This window comes from Geotrypetes seraphini, chromosome 3 (assembly GCF_902459505.1).
Source record: "Geotrypetes seraphini chromosome 3, aGeoSer1.1, whole genome shotgun sequence".
Lineage (NCBI taxonomy): Eukaryota > Metazoa > Chordata > Amphibia > Gymnophiona > Dermophiidae > Geotrypetes > Geotrypetes seraphini.
This window is the reverse complement of record NC_047086.1, coordinates 328,691,352-328,708,629: the sequence shown is the minus strand read 5'-3', so window position 1 is coordinate 328,708,629 and position 17,278 is coordinate 328,691,352. Positions and strand designations below refer to the sequence as shown.

At 50.6% G+C, this 17,278-nt stretch overlaps 1 protein-coding gene and 1 long non-coding RNA gene across 6 annotated transcripts in view; one reads left to right on the top strand and one right to left on the bottom strand.

Annotated features, from left to right (window-relative positions):
• The window catches only part of CFAP36 (cilia and flagella associated protein 36), a 240,007-nt gene extending 224,593 nt beyond the window's left edge, over window positions 1–15,414 (bottom strand). The window contains exons 1-2 of one of the 5 annotated variants that reach the window (XM_033936495.1): window positions 15,266–15,414; window positions 14,729–14,856 (exon numbers count right to left, since the gene is read on the bottom strand). In XM_033936495.1, coding sequence (XP_033792386.1) covers window positions 14,729–14,831 — 103 coding nt within the window. In that variant the 5' untranslated portion in view covers window positions 14,832–14,856; window positions 15,266–15,414. The other 4 variants (XM_033936498.1, XM_033936500.1, XM_033936496.1 and 1 more) reach the window with 4 other exon arrangements.
• Window positions 15,052–17,278, top strand: part of LOC117356796 — a 43,768-nt gene continuing 41,541 nt past the window's right edge. The window contains exons 1-2 of the long non-coding RNA XR_004538714.1: window positions 15,052–15,187; window positions 16,050–16,150. This is a non-coding gene — a long non-coding RNA (uncharacterized LOC117356796). The remainder of the gene's footprint in view (window positions 15,188–16,049; window positions 16,151–17,278) is intronic.

The window sequence follows — 17,278 nt, the reverse complement described above, 5'->3', positions numbered from 1 at the left end:
GGCCAGGATGAGACCACTTGAGCGAGGATTCGACCAGGAGGGACTGGTGAGAAAGCTGAGGACCCTCGAAGCCTTTATGATGCACCGTGCGGTACCGCGCATCCAATTTGCCAGGGACCGCAGGGATAGAGTAAGGAGACTCGAAGCATCGCATGAAGGTCTGGTCGAGGAGCTTGTGCAGGGGAAGCCGCAAGGACTCTGCTGGAGGACGAGGCAAGTGCATGGTATCGAGGTACTCCTTGGAATATCGAGACCCAGCATCGAGAGTAATGTCCATGTCATCCGCCATCTGCCTGAGGAACGATGAAAAGGACAGTTGGTCCGCCGTCGCCGGTCTGCGAGACGGACTAGAAGAAGAAGAGGCTTCAGGCTCCAGAGAGGCCTGCGAGCAACAGGACGAGTAGAAAGCCTCGGTGTCCTCGAACTCCGGGCCCGGAGGAGGAGACCCAGTCGAAGCAGCATACCCCAACCGAGGCAATTTCTTCTGAGGCGAGACGGTCAAGTGTCGAGAGGAATGCTTCGAAGAATGTCTAGATCGATGCCCCTCCCGATGCCTGGAAGGGGATCGAGCCCGTCTGTCGCAGAGGCGGCGCCTCCCCCGACGCCGCCCAGGTTTGATAGGGGGTTCGGAAGAACTCGTCCTGCTTCCTGCTATACCCAGGACTGGGTGGCCCCGAAGGTGGACGCCACACTGAGTCATGGGGCGGAGTAATCGGTTCCAAGGGAGGCAGGTCACTAAACGAGGCTTTCCTCGAGGGGATGGGCTCCAAGGGAGGCATATCACTAAGGGAGGCCCTCCTCGAGGGAATCGGTTCCAAAGGAGGTACGGCGCTAACGGAGGACCTCCTCGAGGACCCGGACACCGCTCGCCGCTCCTCCTCGCCGAGCAACGAGGTCGTGCGGCGAGGAGGAGGAGGAGAGGGCGGTCCGCCCCTCGAAGCCGAAGCTGAAAGGTCACCCTGGATGGTGGCAATCAGCCGAGGCCCCATGGTCTCTTTGAGCTCCACGAACTGAGCCTCCAGGATGGACCGCAACGAAGCCGATATGGAGGGATCCGCACCAAAAGGGGCCCTTCCGCACGGTCTCCGCGCTCCTTGGGTGCTGCGTGCTTCTGCTTGCCAGTCTTCGGCACCTTGAGCACCACCGGTGGAACTGTCGGGGTCGATACCTGCTCCGAGGAGACGAATGAAGGCACCGGCGCCGAAGTCGGGGCCGAAACCGGTGTGAACGATGCCGGTTTCAGGAGGCCCGAAGCAGCCGGGGAGGCAGAGGGCTTCGCCGAAGCAGTCGAAGCACCCGTCGATGTCGAAGCTGCAGGATCCGATGAAGCTTCCATCTTGAACATGGACTCCCACAGCAGACAGCGACGCTTAAACGCTCTCGCCATCAGAGTGGAGCAAGGCCGGCACGATTTCGGGAAGTGATCCGGTCCCAGACACTGTAAGCAGCGTCGATGAGGGTCCGTGAGCGAAATCGCGCGCTGGCACTTGCTACACTTTTTAAAACCGGTAATCGGCCGGGACATAGGCCGGAAAAGCTCTGCTGCAAGGTCGAAGGCGCGGGGCCCCAGCCACGCGGCCGACCCGGTATCGGAAGGAAAAATTTTTTTTTTTTTTGAAAAAAGAAATCAAAGAAAGAAATAAATGCACAGGAGAGCCAAAAGAACTCAACCTGCGGCACAAAAGAAGGCAAAAAAGAGATTCAATGGGCGCAAATTGAAGATAGACTTCTCAGCTCCGCGGAAGAAAAAGAACTGAGGAGACACGCCCGGTGCATCGGGCGGGAAGGCTCTGGCGCATGCGCGGTGCGGGCATCTCGAAACTTCTGAGTTTCTTCAAGCAAGACATGCTTGCAAGATGTCCGTATCGGGGCTCTGTCGGATGACATCACCCACTAGTGAGAGTACCTGCCTGCTTGTCCTGGGATACCTGCTGTCGGGATGTGGCAAGACAAGTGCGCATAGTACGTCAAGCCGGGACCGCAGCCAGCCAACGATCGCCTCCACAGCGCGGAATTACTTATCTGCCAAGCCCGCGAGGGGAGGAGGGAGAGGGCTGGGGCTGTCCCGCTGGCAGCATGGCCCCGATCCCCTTGCGCTGCAGCAGTGTCGGAAGGGAATAAGTCGACGACTCCCCCCCTCCCGCACCAACCACTGCCGCTCCTGTTTGAAGCGGCCTGATGAGGTTCGCGGCCGGCTGTAGCGAACCTCGCAGGCCGCTCTCCACATGAAGCACGTTCCCTCTGACGCGATCACGTCAGAAGGAACATGCTACCATATGGAGAGCGGCCTGTGAGGTTCAATACAGCCGCCCATGAACCTAAGCAGGCCGCTTTGAGCAGGAACAGGAACGGCAGCAGCGGCAGGAACCATGGATGGATGGAGGGAGGTAAGAACGGGAGGGGAAGCCAAAAAAGAAGGGCTATGGAGCAGGCAGAAAAGGGAGCTGTTTGGTGGGAGGGTTGTGCTGTGTGCACGAAGCAGGCAGGCAAGTATTGCACAACAGGGGGAGAGGCAAAGGGGGCTGCTTTGGGGGGATGGTTGTGCTGGGGGCTGACAGCAATCATGGGGGGAACAGAAGAGGGCCACGGAGCAGGCAGGCATGGCACAACAGGGGGCCAGAGGGAGAGCGAAAGGGGGCTGCTTTGGGGAGAGGGGTGTGCTGGGGGCAGACAGCAATCATGGGGGGAACAGAAGAGGGCCACGGAGCAGGCAGGCATGGCACAACAGGGGGCCAGAGGGAGAGCGAAAGGGGGCTGCTTTGGGGGGAGGGGTGTGCTGGAGGCAGACAGCAATCAGGGAGGGGGAAGGAACAGAAGGGGGGCCATGAAGCAGGCAGGCATTGCACAACAGGGGGAGAGGCAAAGGGGGCTGATTTGGGGGGATGGTTGTTCTGGGGGCAGAAAGCAATCATGGGGGGAGGAATAGAAGGGGGCCATGGAGCAGGCAGGCATTGCACAACAGGGGGATAGGGGGCTGCTTTGGGAGGAGAGTTGTGCTGTGGGCAGACAGCAATTATGGGGGAGAACAGAAGGGGGCCACGGAGCAGGCAGGCATTGCACAACAGGGGGAGAGGGAAAGGGGGTTGCTTTGGGGGGATGGTTGTTCTGGGGGCAGAAAGCAATCATGAGGGGGGGATATAAGGGGGCCACAGAGCAGGCAGGCATGGCACAACTGGGGGCCAGGGGGGGAGGGAAAGGGGGATGCTTTGGGGGGGATGGTTGTTCTGGTGGCAGACAGCAATCATGGGGGGGAACAGAAGGGGGCCAAGAAGCAGGCAGGCATTGCACAACAGGGGGAGAGGGAAAGGAGGCTGCTTTGGCAAGCAGGGGGGCCAGGGAGACAGACAGAAAGAAAGACGCACAGACAGGAGACCAGAGAGAGACACAGACACAAAGAATGACAGACAGACAGCGTCCAGGGAGAGAGAGAGAGACAAATAAAAAACAGACATACAGACATCTACTCTAGCACCCGTTATTGTAACGGGCTTAAACATTAGTTATTTATAATTCACTTGATGTAAGAATCAAAAATGAATAAAGATTTATTTAAAAAAAAAATGAAAATGTTCTGTATCGCTGGTGTACATCTGTAAAACAATCTACCTGCACATCTGAGATTGTGCACAGAATGTGTCAACTTCAAGAAATTATTAAAGACTCAACTATTTGTTGATGTTTATATGCAAGAGGTAGAAATATCTCCCATGTCTCTTTGGACATGTGACCGCCATATATATGCAAACAGTGAATGCTGTCTATGTATTTATAGATATGCAGATAATGAATGTTGATCTTATGAAATTTATGAATGTTTTTGATACTAGAAACTGCCTAGAGCAGGGGTGTCATACTCAATCACATAAGGGGGCTGAAATCTAAAACATAGGCTACGTCATGGGCCAAATTTTTTATTAAGATACTTAGGGGTCCTTTTATTAACCGATTTAGCGCGTGCTAAAGATTAGCACTAAATGCGCACCTTAATAAAAGGACCCCTTGGTCTTAGTAGAAGTATAGGGTTACAACCTCTCAACCCCATGCCAGCTCTGTGATGTAAACAAAATAAATAAAGACTTTTCCCTCTCTCTTTTAGGTCCTAGTTTACGCTTGCTGTCTAACACCAGCTCTGGCAGGATACATATTTCAAATCTGACATATTGTAATCACAAAACAGAAAATAAAATTTTGTTGTCTGGACATTATTCAAATAAGTTTAAAAAGATTTGGGGGCCATTGACGATTTATTCTAGTGATCAGACATCTTAAACACCAGAATATTGGATAAGATAAGGGGGGGTGGGTGGGATTATGACAAATAATAATTGATAGTTGTTATTTATTGATATATGGGTGGGAGGGGTGGGTTTCTTATATAATTATTTATTTGGAATAATACAAATAAGAATGTCAAGTGATGAATTAAGGTATTTCTGAATGACTATTGTACACTTGTTGTAATTTATGAAAATGAATAAAGATTAAAAAAAAAAAAAAATTATGTGGGTCCTAGGCTCTGGTTGTCTTCTGATAACTCACTTGCCAGGGTCTCTTGCCCATTTGTCATTTTCTTCTTTCTCCATGCTAACCATCCATCTTCCATCTCTGTCCTTCCCTTCCGTTTCCCTTCCCTCCCCCAGGGGTCTGGCATCTTTCCTTTTTTTTGTTTCCATCCCCGCAGCTGCAGTGATGGACCCCGCCATCCCCAGATCTACCCTTTCATCCAGCATTTCTCCCTCCTTCCCCACCACCCCAGGGTCCACCATCTCTCCCTTTCTCTTCCCAACTACCCTCCTAACCAGTATCTCTATCCCCCCCATACCATCCCTTGTGTTCAACTTCTCTCCTTTTCTGTTCTTTCCCTCCCTCCATCCAATTGTCCACCATCTCTCTCTCTTCCTCCCCCCCCCTACTCTCAGTCCGGCATATGTAAGTCTCTTTGGACCCCTCCTTCCCTCCCTCTGTGTACTTCTACACCAGGGCCCGCCGCCTGCATGTTTTCCCCCTTCTTTTTTGTGTCCTCCGGCTTCCCGGTCTCACCTTCAAAGCAGTCTGCGGAGGATCGCCGGTCGGCTTTAGCGAACCTAGCAGGCTGCTGTCTGCCACGGTCCCGCCCCTTCTCTGACATATGGGACCGCTGCAGAGGGAACATGCTGCGGAGGTCGACGGCATCCTAGTAGGTTCGCTAAAGCCGACCAGCGATCCTCTGCAGGCTGCTTTGAAAGTGAGACCGGGAAGCCAGGAGAGAGATGGTGGACAATGGAATGGAGGGAGTGAAGGAACAGAAGGCCAAATCTCGGGCCAAATCTAATTACCCTGCGAGCCAAATTTGGCCATGAGCCTGAGTTTGACATCCCTGGCCTAGACTCTAGGTGGTATATAAATGTGTTAAATAAATAAATACAATCTAAACAGACAAGACAAACAGGATGAGCCGTGCCATGTCACATATGGAACAATGATCCCCCTCAGACAGGCATCCGTCGTAAATTGACATGAATCCAAGGGATCGCCACCTGAGGAATCCATATATGCCCTTTTTAAGTAAAAACAAGGGGTTCTGAGGCAGATGGAGGCTTTTAAAATAAAACTGGGAAATACAAAATGGCCACGTGATTTTAGAACCTAAAATTGCCCATGGAGGCAAAAATAAAACACAAAAAATTCAGCCTCAAAAACCAATACAATTAACTTTTAAGGAACCCCGTCACACGATTTTCTCATAGGCTGTAACAGCCTTACTCATTGTGCTATGCTGGATGCTGGGAGCTTCTCACAAAGAACCGAGTCTAGACAGAGATATGAGAAAATTTCTGCCTCAGACAAGTCTGACAAAGGGAAACCGGCTTGTTTCTTCGGGCTGCCATCCAGTGTCCCTGTGAGACCTGACTCTCAGACCCCATCAGAGCCCGCACAATGTTATAGGGGAAGGAAAGCGGTCATCCCCGATCCTGGTACAAAACTGCCACAGAAGCCACACAGCCTGTGCTCAAGCCCACTACAGACGAGACCTGGGGCAAGCTGCTCCTAAGGGTGGTCCCCGAGCCTCTGGACTGTTAATGCAGGTTGGCCACACAGGAATCATGCAAGCATATATATGCCTGTGGACTACAGACCTCTGCCCTGAGAGTCTATATTCTCTCACAGCCAGAGATGATTCGGGGGAACCGAAAGTCTTTGCAGCACCAAAAAAACCTTGCTTCCAGGAGATAAACCTGAAATATAAAGAAAAATAAATGCGAGCAGAACAGAGAAACTCCTACAACTTTGCTGTAGAGAGCAAGACTGAGGAAATTCAGCCCAACCACTGTTGATATTCCTGTTGCACAAAAAACATGTGTTAATATGGGAGAGTTCTCTGGACTTATGCATGCAAGGGTCTGTGCTAGTGCCAGCTAGCTGATCACAAATCAACACCCAGCTTAATTATTAAAAAAAAAAATATTATACTAATATACTTTTAAATTAGTTGATCTTCAGTAAGAGTGATAATGTGAAACTATGTTACACGAACGCCTTCCCTGTTGCAGTAGGCAGCAAATCAGCGCTAATATCAATGTTGTGAAATAGTAAAGTACTGAATTCCTTCCCTCGTTCAGTGAACAGTGAAACAGTGCTATGTCGGGAGCTTGTTTTCTCTATGATTAAGAACAAAAGAAAAGATCTGCAAGAAAATCAAATGATACTTGTCTGTATCTGCACAGAGTAGCTGAAAGCTACAGTACCAGGAGTTTAAGGGCTCCTTTTACTAAACAGTGCTAGAGGTTTTTATCGCAGGCTGGCGAGATAAATGCTCTGGCACTCACAAAATTCCTATGAATGTCGGAGCATTTACCATGTCGGCCCATGCTAAAAACCTCTAGTGCCATTTAGTAAAACCCTAGCTAAATGTGCTGTGCTCTGATGTGTGCACTAGGATTTGCACATAGCTCATAGGCAGAACACATTTTTGCACAGGGCACCCACAAAATTGTGTGCTAAAGCCAAGCTAACCAGTGTGCTGGCACACTTTTTTGCACCAGCCCCTAAGGAAGCAGGAGATCAAATCATTTTTTGTTGCTGTAATTGTTTTATTACTTTTTTTGTTGCTGTTGATGTGTTATTTTGTATCAATTTTGTAGACTGGGTGTGTATTTTTTCAGTTTATGCAAATGTTTCTTCTGTTTGTTGAAGGAATAGCCTAATTGTTAATACTGTACAACAGACTAGGGGGAAACTGGGTTCAATTCCCAATGTAGTTCCTTGTCATCCTGCATTGCCCCAGGTACACAAAACTTAAGATTGTGAGCCCACTAGGGAGAGAGAAAGTACAGTACCTGCATATTATGTGTACAGCACATATGCCTAGTAGCACTATAGAAATTAGTAGTAGTAGTAAGCAGTTTAGAAAAATACTGACAAATGCTTGTTCCAGCTGTACACATAATAAAAGGATTTGAAAATATAAAAGCAAATGTGGATATAAGCTGGCCATACTCAAAACAAATCTAATGTTTGAGGAGCAGTTGGGCAACATTTCCCAGTTGGGGCAGAGGGGCTGTATAAATTATGTTGTGTATTCATAACGTGACCATTAATTTTTTTCATCAAAAAGGGACATCTATTAATATTCAGTCCCGCCCCACCCTAATCCCGCCCTAGACCCGCCCCCAATCCTACTCTAGCCCCACCCCCAATTTCTTCCATTCATTTTTCATGTACACACAAAGCACAGTTACTTACCGTAACAGGTGTTATCCAGGGACAGCAGGCAGATATTCTCACATGTGGGTGACGTCATCCACGGAGCCCCGATGCGGACAGCTTTTCAAGCAAACTTGATTGAAGATTTCAAGTTTGCTAGTGCTGCACCACGCATGTGTGTGTGCCTTCCTGATCCACTAGAGGGCGCATCCCCTCCTCATGGTCTTCAGTTTAGATAGCTAGCAAAGAAGCCAACCTTGGGGAGGCGGGCGGGTTGTGAGAATATCTGCCTGCTGTCCCTGGATAACACCTGTTACGGTAAGTAACTGTGCTTTATCCCAGGACAAGCAGGCAGCATATTCTCACATGTGGGTGACCTCCAAGCTAACCAAAAAGGGACAGAGGGAAGTTGGCAATTCAAGAAAACAGATTACGCAAAACCGACTGGCCAAACCGGCCGTCGCTCCTGGACAGAGTATCCAGACAGTAGTGGGAGGTGAAAGAATGAACCGAAGACCAAGTGGCAGCCTTGCAAATCTCCTCGATAGGCGTTGACCTGAGGAAAGCTACAGAAGCCGCCATCGCTCGGACTCTATGTCCCGGGACTCGACCATGCAGCGCGAGACCAGCCTGAGGGTAGCAAACCAGCAGCCAACCAGTTGGACGAGGTGCGCTGGGAAACAGGGCGTCCCACCCGAGTAGGGTCGAAGGACAAAAACAATTGAGGAACCGTCCGATGAGACTGAGTGAGTTGAAGATAAAAAGCCAACGCCCTCTTACAGTCAATCGTATGAAGCGCCACCACGCCAGGATGAGAGTGGGGCTTCGGAAAAAAGACCGGAAGAACAATGGAACGATTGAGATGAAAGTCCGAAACCTTCTTGGGCAAGAACTTGTAATGTGTACGCAGGACCACTGCGTCCTGATAAAATACAGCAGAAGACGGGTCCGCAACCAGAGGTTGCAGCTCACGGACTCTACGAACAGACGTGAGACCAACCAGGAATACCACCCGCCAGGTGAAACAGATCAAAAGAGCGTTATCAATGGGTTCAAACGGAGATTTCACCAATTGAGCCAGGACCACCCTAAGATCCCAAACCACCGGAGGGGGCTTGAGCGGAGGATGAACATTGAAGAGACCCTTCAGAAAGCGGGAAACCGTCGGATGGACGGAGAGCAGCTTCCCATCCAGCGGCCAAGGAAAGGCAGCAATCGCACAGAGGTGGACTCGGATAGATGTCGATTTGAGACCAGACCGAGACAAGTGGAACAGAAAATCCAGCACTGAAGGGAAGGAGGCAGAGAGTGGATCCATGCAGTGCTCAGCACACCACGCAGCAAATCAGGAGCATTTCTGGGAAAAGCATTGCCGAGTGGAGCCCATACGAGAAGCCTCGAGAATATCCCCACCGACTGAGAGAAACAGAAGGAGGGAGGCACGTTGCGAGGAACCAAGCTGATAAGTGTAGAGACTGCAGATTGGGAGGCAACAGAAACCTCAACACTGAGACAGCAGAGAAGGGAACATAGGTAGAAGCAGAGGCTCCCTGACACGCTGAAGGAGCAGGGAGAACCACAGCTGTCAGGGCCACAGAGGAGCCAGCAAGATCATGGTGGCGCAGCCCGACAGGAGGTGCATCAAACATCTGAGAATCAGAGTAAAGGGAGGGAACGCATAGAGGAACCTGCCCATCCAATCGAGAAGGAAAGCATCCACCTCGATGCGAACCCGGGAGAACATCCTCGAGCAATATCGAGGCAACCAGTAAGTGAGGGGCGAAGCGAACAGAACTACCTGTGGGGTTCCCCACCGAACAACCACATGCCGCAGAGTCTGAGAATGGAGCGACCATTCATGCAGCCGAGAAGGGCGACTCAACGTGTCCACCAGACAATGCTGCTCGCCCCGGAAATACACCGCCCGAAGAAATAAGTAGTGGTGTAACGCCCCCTGCCAATGACGAAGGGCTCCCCTGCAAAGTAACAGGGAACCTGTACACCCTGGCTTGGTCACAGAATACATCACCACCGGGATGTCGGGATGCACCAGGACCCCGCAATCTTGCAACCAATAACGAAAATCCACCCCGGCATTATAAATGGCCCGGAGCTCCAGCAGATTGATGCGGCTGCGACGGCCCGCACCCGACCAAAGACCCTGAGTCCGAAGGCCGTCGAGGTGCACCCCTAAGCCTATGCCGAGGAGTCCATCGGCAGAACCTTCTGATGCGGGGATACGAAGAGGTGGCCCACCAACGAAACAAGCGTGTCAAGGAGGGAGGCACCACAATGTGCTTGGAAGCGGGATCCCGATCCTGCCACCACTGAGATGCTCGGGTCCAGCGGGGAACACGAAGATGAAACCAGGCGAACATCGGGACATGAACCGTGGAGACCCATGATCCCAAAAGGATCAGCATCAGCTCGGCCGAGGCCGAAGACTGTGGAGACACCAGCTGACTCAAGCGCAGACAGGCGGCCTGCCAAGGCAGAAAAGACCGGAGGCGGACAGAGGACAGAGGGGCCACCTTCCGGCATAAACAAACAAGGGCCACCCCCTGAGGCCGAGACAAGAAGGAGCGCAGACAAACTGGGTCCAGGTCCGCCCCGACGGACTCCCGAGACTGGGGCGGGCAGAGTCTGAACCACTCCCGGACTAGAACTAGTGCAGGTCACGAAGGGCCTGGACCAGACGCAGATGGGAGGATGGGAATGCCCAACCGACAGAAGCGAGGCTATACTCCCGGTGCGTAGACATGGAGACACCCCTCCCGAAGGGAGGGGAGGAATCCCAGAAGGAGAGCAGCCCGGAGGCTATGCGAGAATAGTCAAAAAGACGGCCAGGAGTCGCCGAAGCCGGCGACTGGACCATAACCCGGCGCTGCTGCAGCTATTGCGGCTGCTGCGAAGGAGGCCGAGAACACAAGAAAGGTATCCGGAGGGCCCCTCCGGAGAAGGAGTCCAAACCACCAAGGCAGACGGGATTCAGCTGAAGGCGTCCCGATAGGCGAAGGACCGGTCGCGTTCTGAGAGGCGGTTAGTGGCCACCGCAAGAGAGGCCTCAAGAAGCGCAGAACTCACGCAAGTAAAAGTGGCGAGACGATCCTGGAGGTTTGGATCCTCAGCCACACTCTGCGCCAAGCGAAATAACGCATGGCAGGAGCAATAGAGCCGGAGCAGGGAGAGAGTCTCCTCCAGGCAACCAAACTCCATACTACAAGATTCCGTCACGGCTGCCCGGAATGAACCGAAGAGAAAGCGGGGAACCCTTTCGAACAGGAGCCGGAGACGCCGAGGCACAGAGCCCCAGACGACGTCAAGACACTAAGCCCCCGTCGATAACGGGGCGCAAACCCGCAGTCGCCGCCGGGCCCAAAGCCTCAGCCGCTGCCGAGATATAAAGCCCCCAGCGACGTTGCGGCACCAAGCCACAGTCGACATTGAGACACAAGGCCACCGCCAACCAAAGGGCAAAGCCCCAAGCGACGTCAAGTCACAAAGCTCCAGTCGACGGCGAGACACGAAGCCTCGGCAACGACGATATCTTTCATCTCAAGGGACACTCGACCACAAGAGGACATCCGCTCAAACTCAAGGGAGGGAAGTTTCGTGGAGACGCCAGGAAGTACTTCTTCACGGAGAGAGTGATTGAGCATTGGAACAAGCTTCCAGTACAGGTGGTCGAGGCACGCAGCATCCCAGACTTCAAGAACAAATGGGATACCTATGTGGGATCCCTACGAGGTCATGCCAAGGGATAGAGTCACTAGGACTTGAATGAGCGGGTCAGTAGAGTGACAGTATAATTAAATTGTACTTTAGGGGGTCAGTAGACTTAAGAGGGTGGGTAAATGGTGTGGGCAGACTTGATGGGCTATAGCCCTTATCTGCCGTCAACTTTCTATGTTTCTATGACAATGAGGCCCCCAGCCTCAGTCGACGTCGAGGCACAAGCCTCAGGTGCCATCAAAGCACGAAGCCCCAGTCGACGGCGAGGCACAAAGCCCCAGTCGACGGCGAGGCACGAAGCCTCAGTCGACGTCGAGGCACGAAGCCCCAGTAGACGTCGAGGCACGAAGCCCCAGTCGACGTCGAGGCACGAAGCCCCAGTCGACGTCGAGGCACGAAGCCTCAGTCGACGTCGAGGCACGAAGCCCCAGTCGACGTCGAGGCACGAAGCCCCAGTCGTCGAGGCACGAAGCCTCAGTCGACGTCGAGGCACGAAGCCTCAGTCGACGTCGAGGCACGAAGCCTCAGTCGACGTCGAGGCACGAAGCCTCAGTCGACGTCGAGGCACGAAGCCTCAGTCGACGTCGAGGCACATCGAGGTTCAGAAGTCGGCACCGTACCAATGAAACTGGTAATAAAGGTGCAGCAGTGCGCTCCATAAAGGGCAACCTCGAGATGAGTATTCCCATGAAAGGAGGCACGCTTTGAAGGTCTCGTAGAGGCGGGCACAACTGCACTCGATGCCTGGAATGCCTGAGACTCAGCCTGTGGCATTACCGAGGTAACGCAGCTAGAAGAACAGAAAGAAAGAAAGAAGACTTACCGGGGATCGAAGCTACTCAGTCCGATTCCAACGAAGGAAAAATGGTCCTGGCCATCCTGCTCACACGAGGTGAGCCCAGAGAGAGGCCAGGGAAGAAGAAAATACAGCTGCAGCCAAATGAGGCCTAGCCGCATGGCTGAGGCCCAAGAAGGGCCTGCCGGTGGAACCAGCAGAAACACAATAAAAAGTCCTTTTTTTTTTTTTTGAAACAAAGAAATACACGATCAATCAACAAACGCACAGCGACTCCCTAACAAAATAAAGAAGCCGCGGTGCTAGACAGGCTAAACTGAAGACCATGAGGAGGGGATGCGCCCTCTAGTGGATCAGGAAGGCACACACACATGCGTGGTGCAGCACTAGCAAACTTGAAATCTTCAATCAAGTTTGCTTGAAAAGCTGTCCGCATCGGGGCTCCGTGGATGACGTCACTCACATGTGAGAATATGCTGCCTGCTTGTCCTGGGATAATATCTTATTATTTCATAATGGTAACCATAAAATTAAAATTAAAAAAAAAACACAAAGCACCCTATACGCAGAGAAAATGTTAATTATTTATATTTGGGGGGTTTTCAATGATGTCACCTCAGTAACTATTGAAAAATATACAAATATAGTGCAAAATAGAGACAGCAGATATAAATTCTCAAAACTGACACATTTTTATCACTAAATTGAAAATAAAATCATTTTTCCTACCTTTGTTGTCTGGTGATTTCATGAGTCTCTGGTTGCGTTTCCTTCTGACTGTGCATCCTATCTTTCATTTCTTTCTGCACTCAGGCCCAACAATTGTCCCTTTCTATTCCCTCCCTCTTTCCTTCCTTTGTCCTTAGTGCACCCAGTACCTTCCTATATCCTTAGTGTCCCCAGCGCCTCCTTCCTATGTTCTTAGTGCCCCCAGATACAGTGTCAGTTCTCCTTTGTACCTTTGTTCCAGGTCTCCCTCTCTCTCTCCCTCCTCTGTTATGATCTTGCCTCTCTCTCTCTGCTCTTCCTCAGGGACTCTCCCCCTCTGTCTGCACCTTCCAAAGCCCTGCTTCTGTCTCCTGTCTTTCCCCTTTGGTCCAGGCCTTTATCTCTCTAGTCTTTCTTCTACTTACAACCCCCCCTTCTCTGCCGTTTTCTCTCCTTCCTTCATCCCTCCTTCCTATGTACCTTCACTGCCTTCCAGCCTTTGTCCCACCCCCTCCCAAAAAGCCTGCCGGCCTACCTCCCCAAAGCCAGCCTTCCCCAAAGCCAGTCTGCCTGTCTACCTCCCCCAGAGCCAGCCTGCCTGCCTCCCCCAAAGCCAGCCTGCCTGTCTCCCCCAAAGTCAGCCAGTCTGCCTGCCTACCTCCCCCAGAGCCTGCCTGCCTGCCTACCTCCCCCAAAGCCTGCCTACCTACCTCCCTCCCCAAGAGCCAGCCAGCCTGCCTGCCTACCTCCCTCAGAACCTGCCTGCCTGCCTGCCTGCCTGCCTCCCTCCCCCAAAGCCTGTCTACCTACCTCCCTCCACCAGAGCCAGCCAGCTAGCCTGCCTACCTCCTCCCCCCCTACCGCGGAAAACAAAAGCCTCCCTCCAGGCCCGATTTAGGTCAACTGCCGCTGCTCCTCTGCTGCCACTACTCGAACCCGGAAGCCTGCTTCCCGACGTCAATTTTGACGTCAGAGAGGACATTCCAGGCCAGCTAGGCAGCGAATGACTGGCCCGGAACGTCCTCTCTGACGTCAGAATTGACATTGGGAAGAAGGCTTCCAGGTTCGAGTAGTGGCAGCAGAGGAGCAGCGGTGGTGGACCTAAATCAAGCCTGGAGGGAGGCTTTTTTTTTTTTTTTTTTGGTGCGGCAGGGGAGGGACAGGAAGCGATCGCCTGTCCCGTTGTCCCCGCGCACAGCTTCGGGACGCTGTCCCTGAAAATGGGACATTTTGGCGTCCCGAAGCTGTGTGTGGGAACAACGGGACAGGGGATCCGAAAACGGGACTGTCCCGTTCAAAACGGGACGTATGGTCACCATATGTATTCAAAATAAAATTCTAAGATTAAAAAAATAATAAATAAAAATTATACAAGTGCATGCAAGATTAGTGTATAAGTTAAGCACAGCATCAGTTAACCCTAATCAGAAGTGCCTTTATAGGATCCTAAAGAAAATCTATTATTCCTACCTAGCAGCTGCTTTTCCAAGTCTACATATTTAATACTAATTTGTGGGCTTCTCAACAAATTCTATACGGATTAGTTTTTAAAAGTGGTACTTATTCATCCGTTAAGTCAGAGACCCTAGAAACGTAACTGGCCTGTAATTAGTACTTAAAAGATCTAAACTAAAATCAATGTCCGAAAAAAAAAAAAAAAAAGTCAAATGGTAAAGTGAAACAATAAAAAAAAATACGAAAGACAACAATTTCCCCAGGAATTTGTAAATGAAGCTTTGCTGAAATCAGTGAATTGAGCACACAAACCGGGGGTTTGATTGATGGGTCCCAGGGCTAGGCCTCTCTCACCTGAGCAGTTCTGCTCTACGAAGTCCAGCACCGGCACAGACCAGACGGGCCCGCTGAGGAAGCCGAAGATACTCTCCACCACCCATTCGCTCTCCTCAGTCATGACGAAAGAGAGACGGAGCGCACCACTAAATAATCAACAAAAAAACATTAACGAGCACCTTGGTTTCTGCTTGTGAAGCGGAATGCCTCCGTCCTTTCTCTTTAGGAAGGCGCGGGAAAAATGCGAGTACACTGATAATTATTTGGAGTAACAGTAGACGTAGTCAGTGTGGAGAAAAAGCGCCAGACACAGGCCTTCTCCACACTGTTTATTCCCTCTCTAGAAAGAAGGCGAGGAACTGAGACCACAGCCTCGGGCGTAGAATGTCCCGGATGGAGAGGCAACGATTGAATCGGTCGCTATGACAACTAACGTCCGCGAAGAGTGCTCGCGAAAGTTTCTGGACCAGTTCCAGGGTAACGTCCGAAGTTCTGTCAGTAATGCTATAGCAGGAGCTTAGAAGAGGGGCGGGTGATGGAGCTTCACTTACGTACCTCTTATATAACAGAAAAATAGCTCGCAGGGGGCATTATTTAAAGCAGGGGTGTCCAACCTGGGGCCCTGTGAAGTATTTGGTGCTGCCCCTGTCGAGGGCGATGTAGTGTTTTCTTCTGCTTCCCCGGGTGTTTACCTTCTTGCCGGCTCCCTCCTCTGTCTTGCTGCAGCGTTTGCGCGTTTGTGCAGCTCCAGAAACATTTTTTTTAAGCCAATGCTGCCCAGGGAAGCTAAAAGGTTGGACACCCCTGATTTAAAGCTTAGTTTGAAGGCAAGTCAAGAGAAGGGTGAAAGAAGCTGCAACAACATACCATTAAAAATATTCCCACCACCACCACACATTTTTTTTCTTAATGAGAAAATAGTAAAACTGCTTTTTGGTTTCAGAATTTTATTGGGTTGCGCAGAGATGCTTTTTTACTGTCACACAACCAGTAATTAAACTCTTGAAGTTGTTGCCAGAGAATGTGATATAATCAAGCTAGCTTATGAGGGTTTTAAAAAGACTTGGATAATTTCCTAAAAGAGAAGTCCATAGGCCATTATTGAGATGGCTTGGGGAAATCCACTGCTTATTCCTAGGATAAGTAGCATGAAATCTGTTTTACTACTTGGGATCTAGCTAGGTACTTGGGACCTGGGTTGGCCACTGTTGGGCTTGATGGACCTTTGTCTGTCCCAGTATGACAATTCTTATGTTCTTAATGTGTTCTCTCCTATTTCTCCTTTACTCATCACTTGGCAGAATGATACATTCTCCTTTACTCCTATCACCATGCACAGGTGGCGGTTTTCAGCGCTTTCCTACTACACTTCCTACAGCTGAGCCAGCAGCAGTTTCTGTACGCTGGTTGTCCTTTGCACTCTAAACAACAAAAAAAAAGGTACGTGGGAGAAGGGCCATGATAAAAAGACAGGCGGGTGGCACGGAGATAGACAGACAGAAATAAAGACACATACAGAAAGTCAGGTAGGTGGGAGAAGGGGCACGATTAAAAGACAGGCAGGGTCAGGGAGATAGACAGACAAAAATAAAGACACACACACAGAAAGACAGGTACGTGGGAGAAAGGGCACAAGAAACAGACAGACAGCGGCCAAGAAGAGAGACAGCAGACAGCGGCCAAGGAGAGAGAGAGAGACAAAAAAAAAAGACAGACAAATAGCGACCAAGGAGAGAGATAGAAATAAAGAAAGACAGACAGACAGCGGCCAAGGAGAGAGAGACACAGAAAAAAAGACAGACAGACAGATAGCGACCAAGGAGAGAGACAGAAATAAAGAAAGACAAACGGACAGCGGCCAAGGAGAGAGAGAGAGAGAGACAGACAGAAAAAAAGACAAACAGATAGACAGTGGCCAAGGAGAGAGAGAGAGACAGAAAAAAAGACAGACAGACAGATAGCAGCCAAGGAGAAAAACAGAAATAAAGAAAGATAGACAGACAGTGGCCAAGGAGAGAGAGAGAGAGAAAGACAGACAGATAGATAGCGGCCAAGGAGAGAGGCAGAAATAAAGAAAGACAGACAGTGGCCAAGGAGAGAGAGACAGAAAAAAAAGACTGACAGACAGATAGCGGCCAAGGAGAGACAGAAAGAAAGACAGATACAGTACATCTATTCTAGCACCCATTAATGTAACGGGCTTAAATACTAGTGACATAACCAGAGCAGTTTTTTGGAGGCCCAGAGTTAACAGTGGGAATGCAATAGGCATGTTACTATTTCCCCTATCAGTATAACGAGCACGTAACAGTGGCATCAAGACAGTAGCCATAAGGGCATGTCATGTTAATCCTCACTGCTCTATCCTCGCATATGCAGTGAAATCTCACTGATGGTGTATTCTGTTCACAAGATAATGCCTATGAGGTTTTATGTATGTCCTGTCAATCAAACATCAGAAAAGTCAGGGCTTGTAGATCTCTTCTGCTAGCAGGGCTTTGGAATCTCCACTAACCATGGTAATTCACACTGACTGTGGTTGGACTAAGAGAATTGAAGGAACCTGAG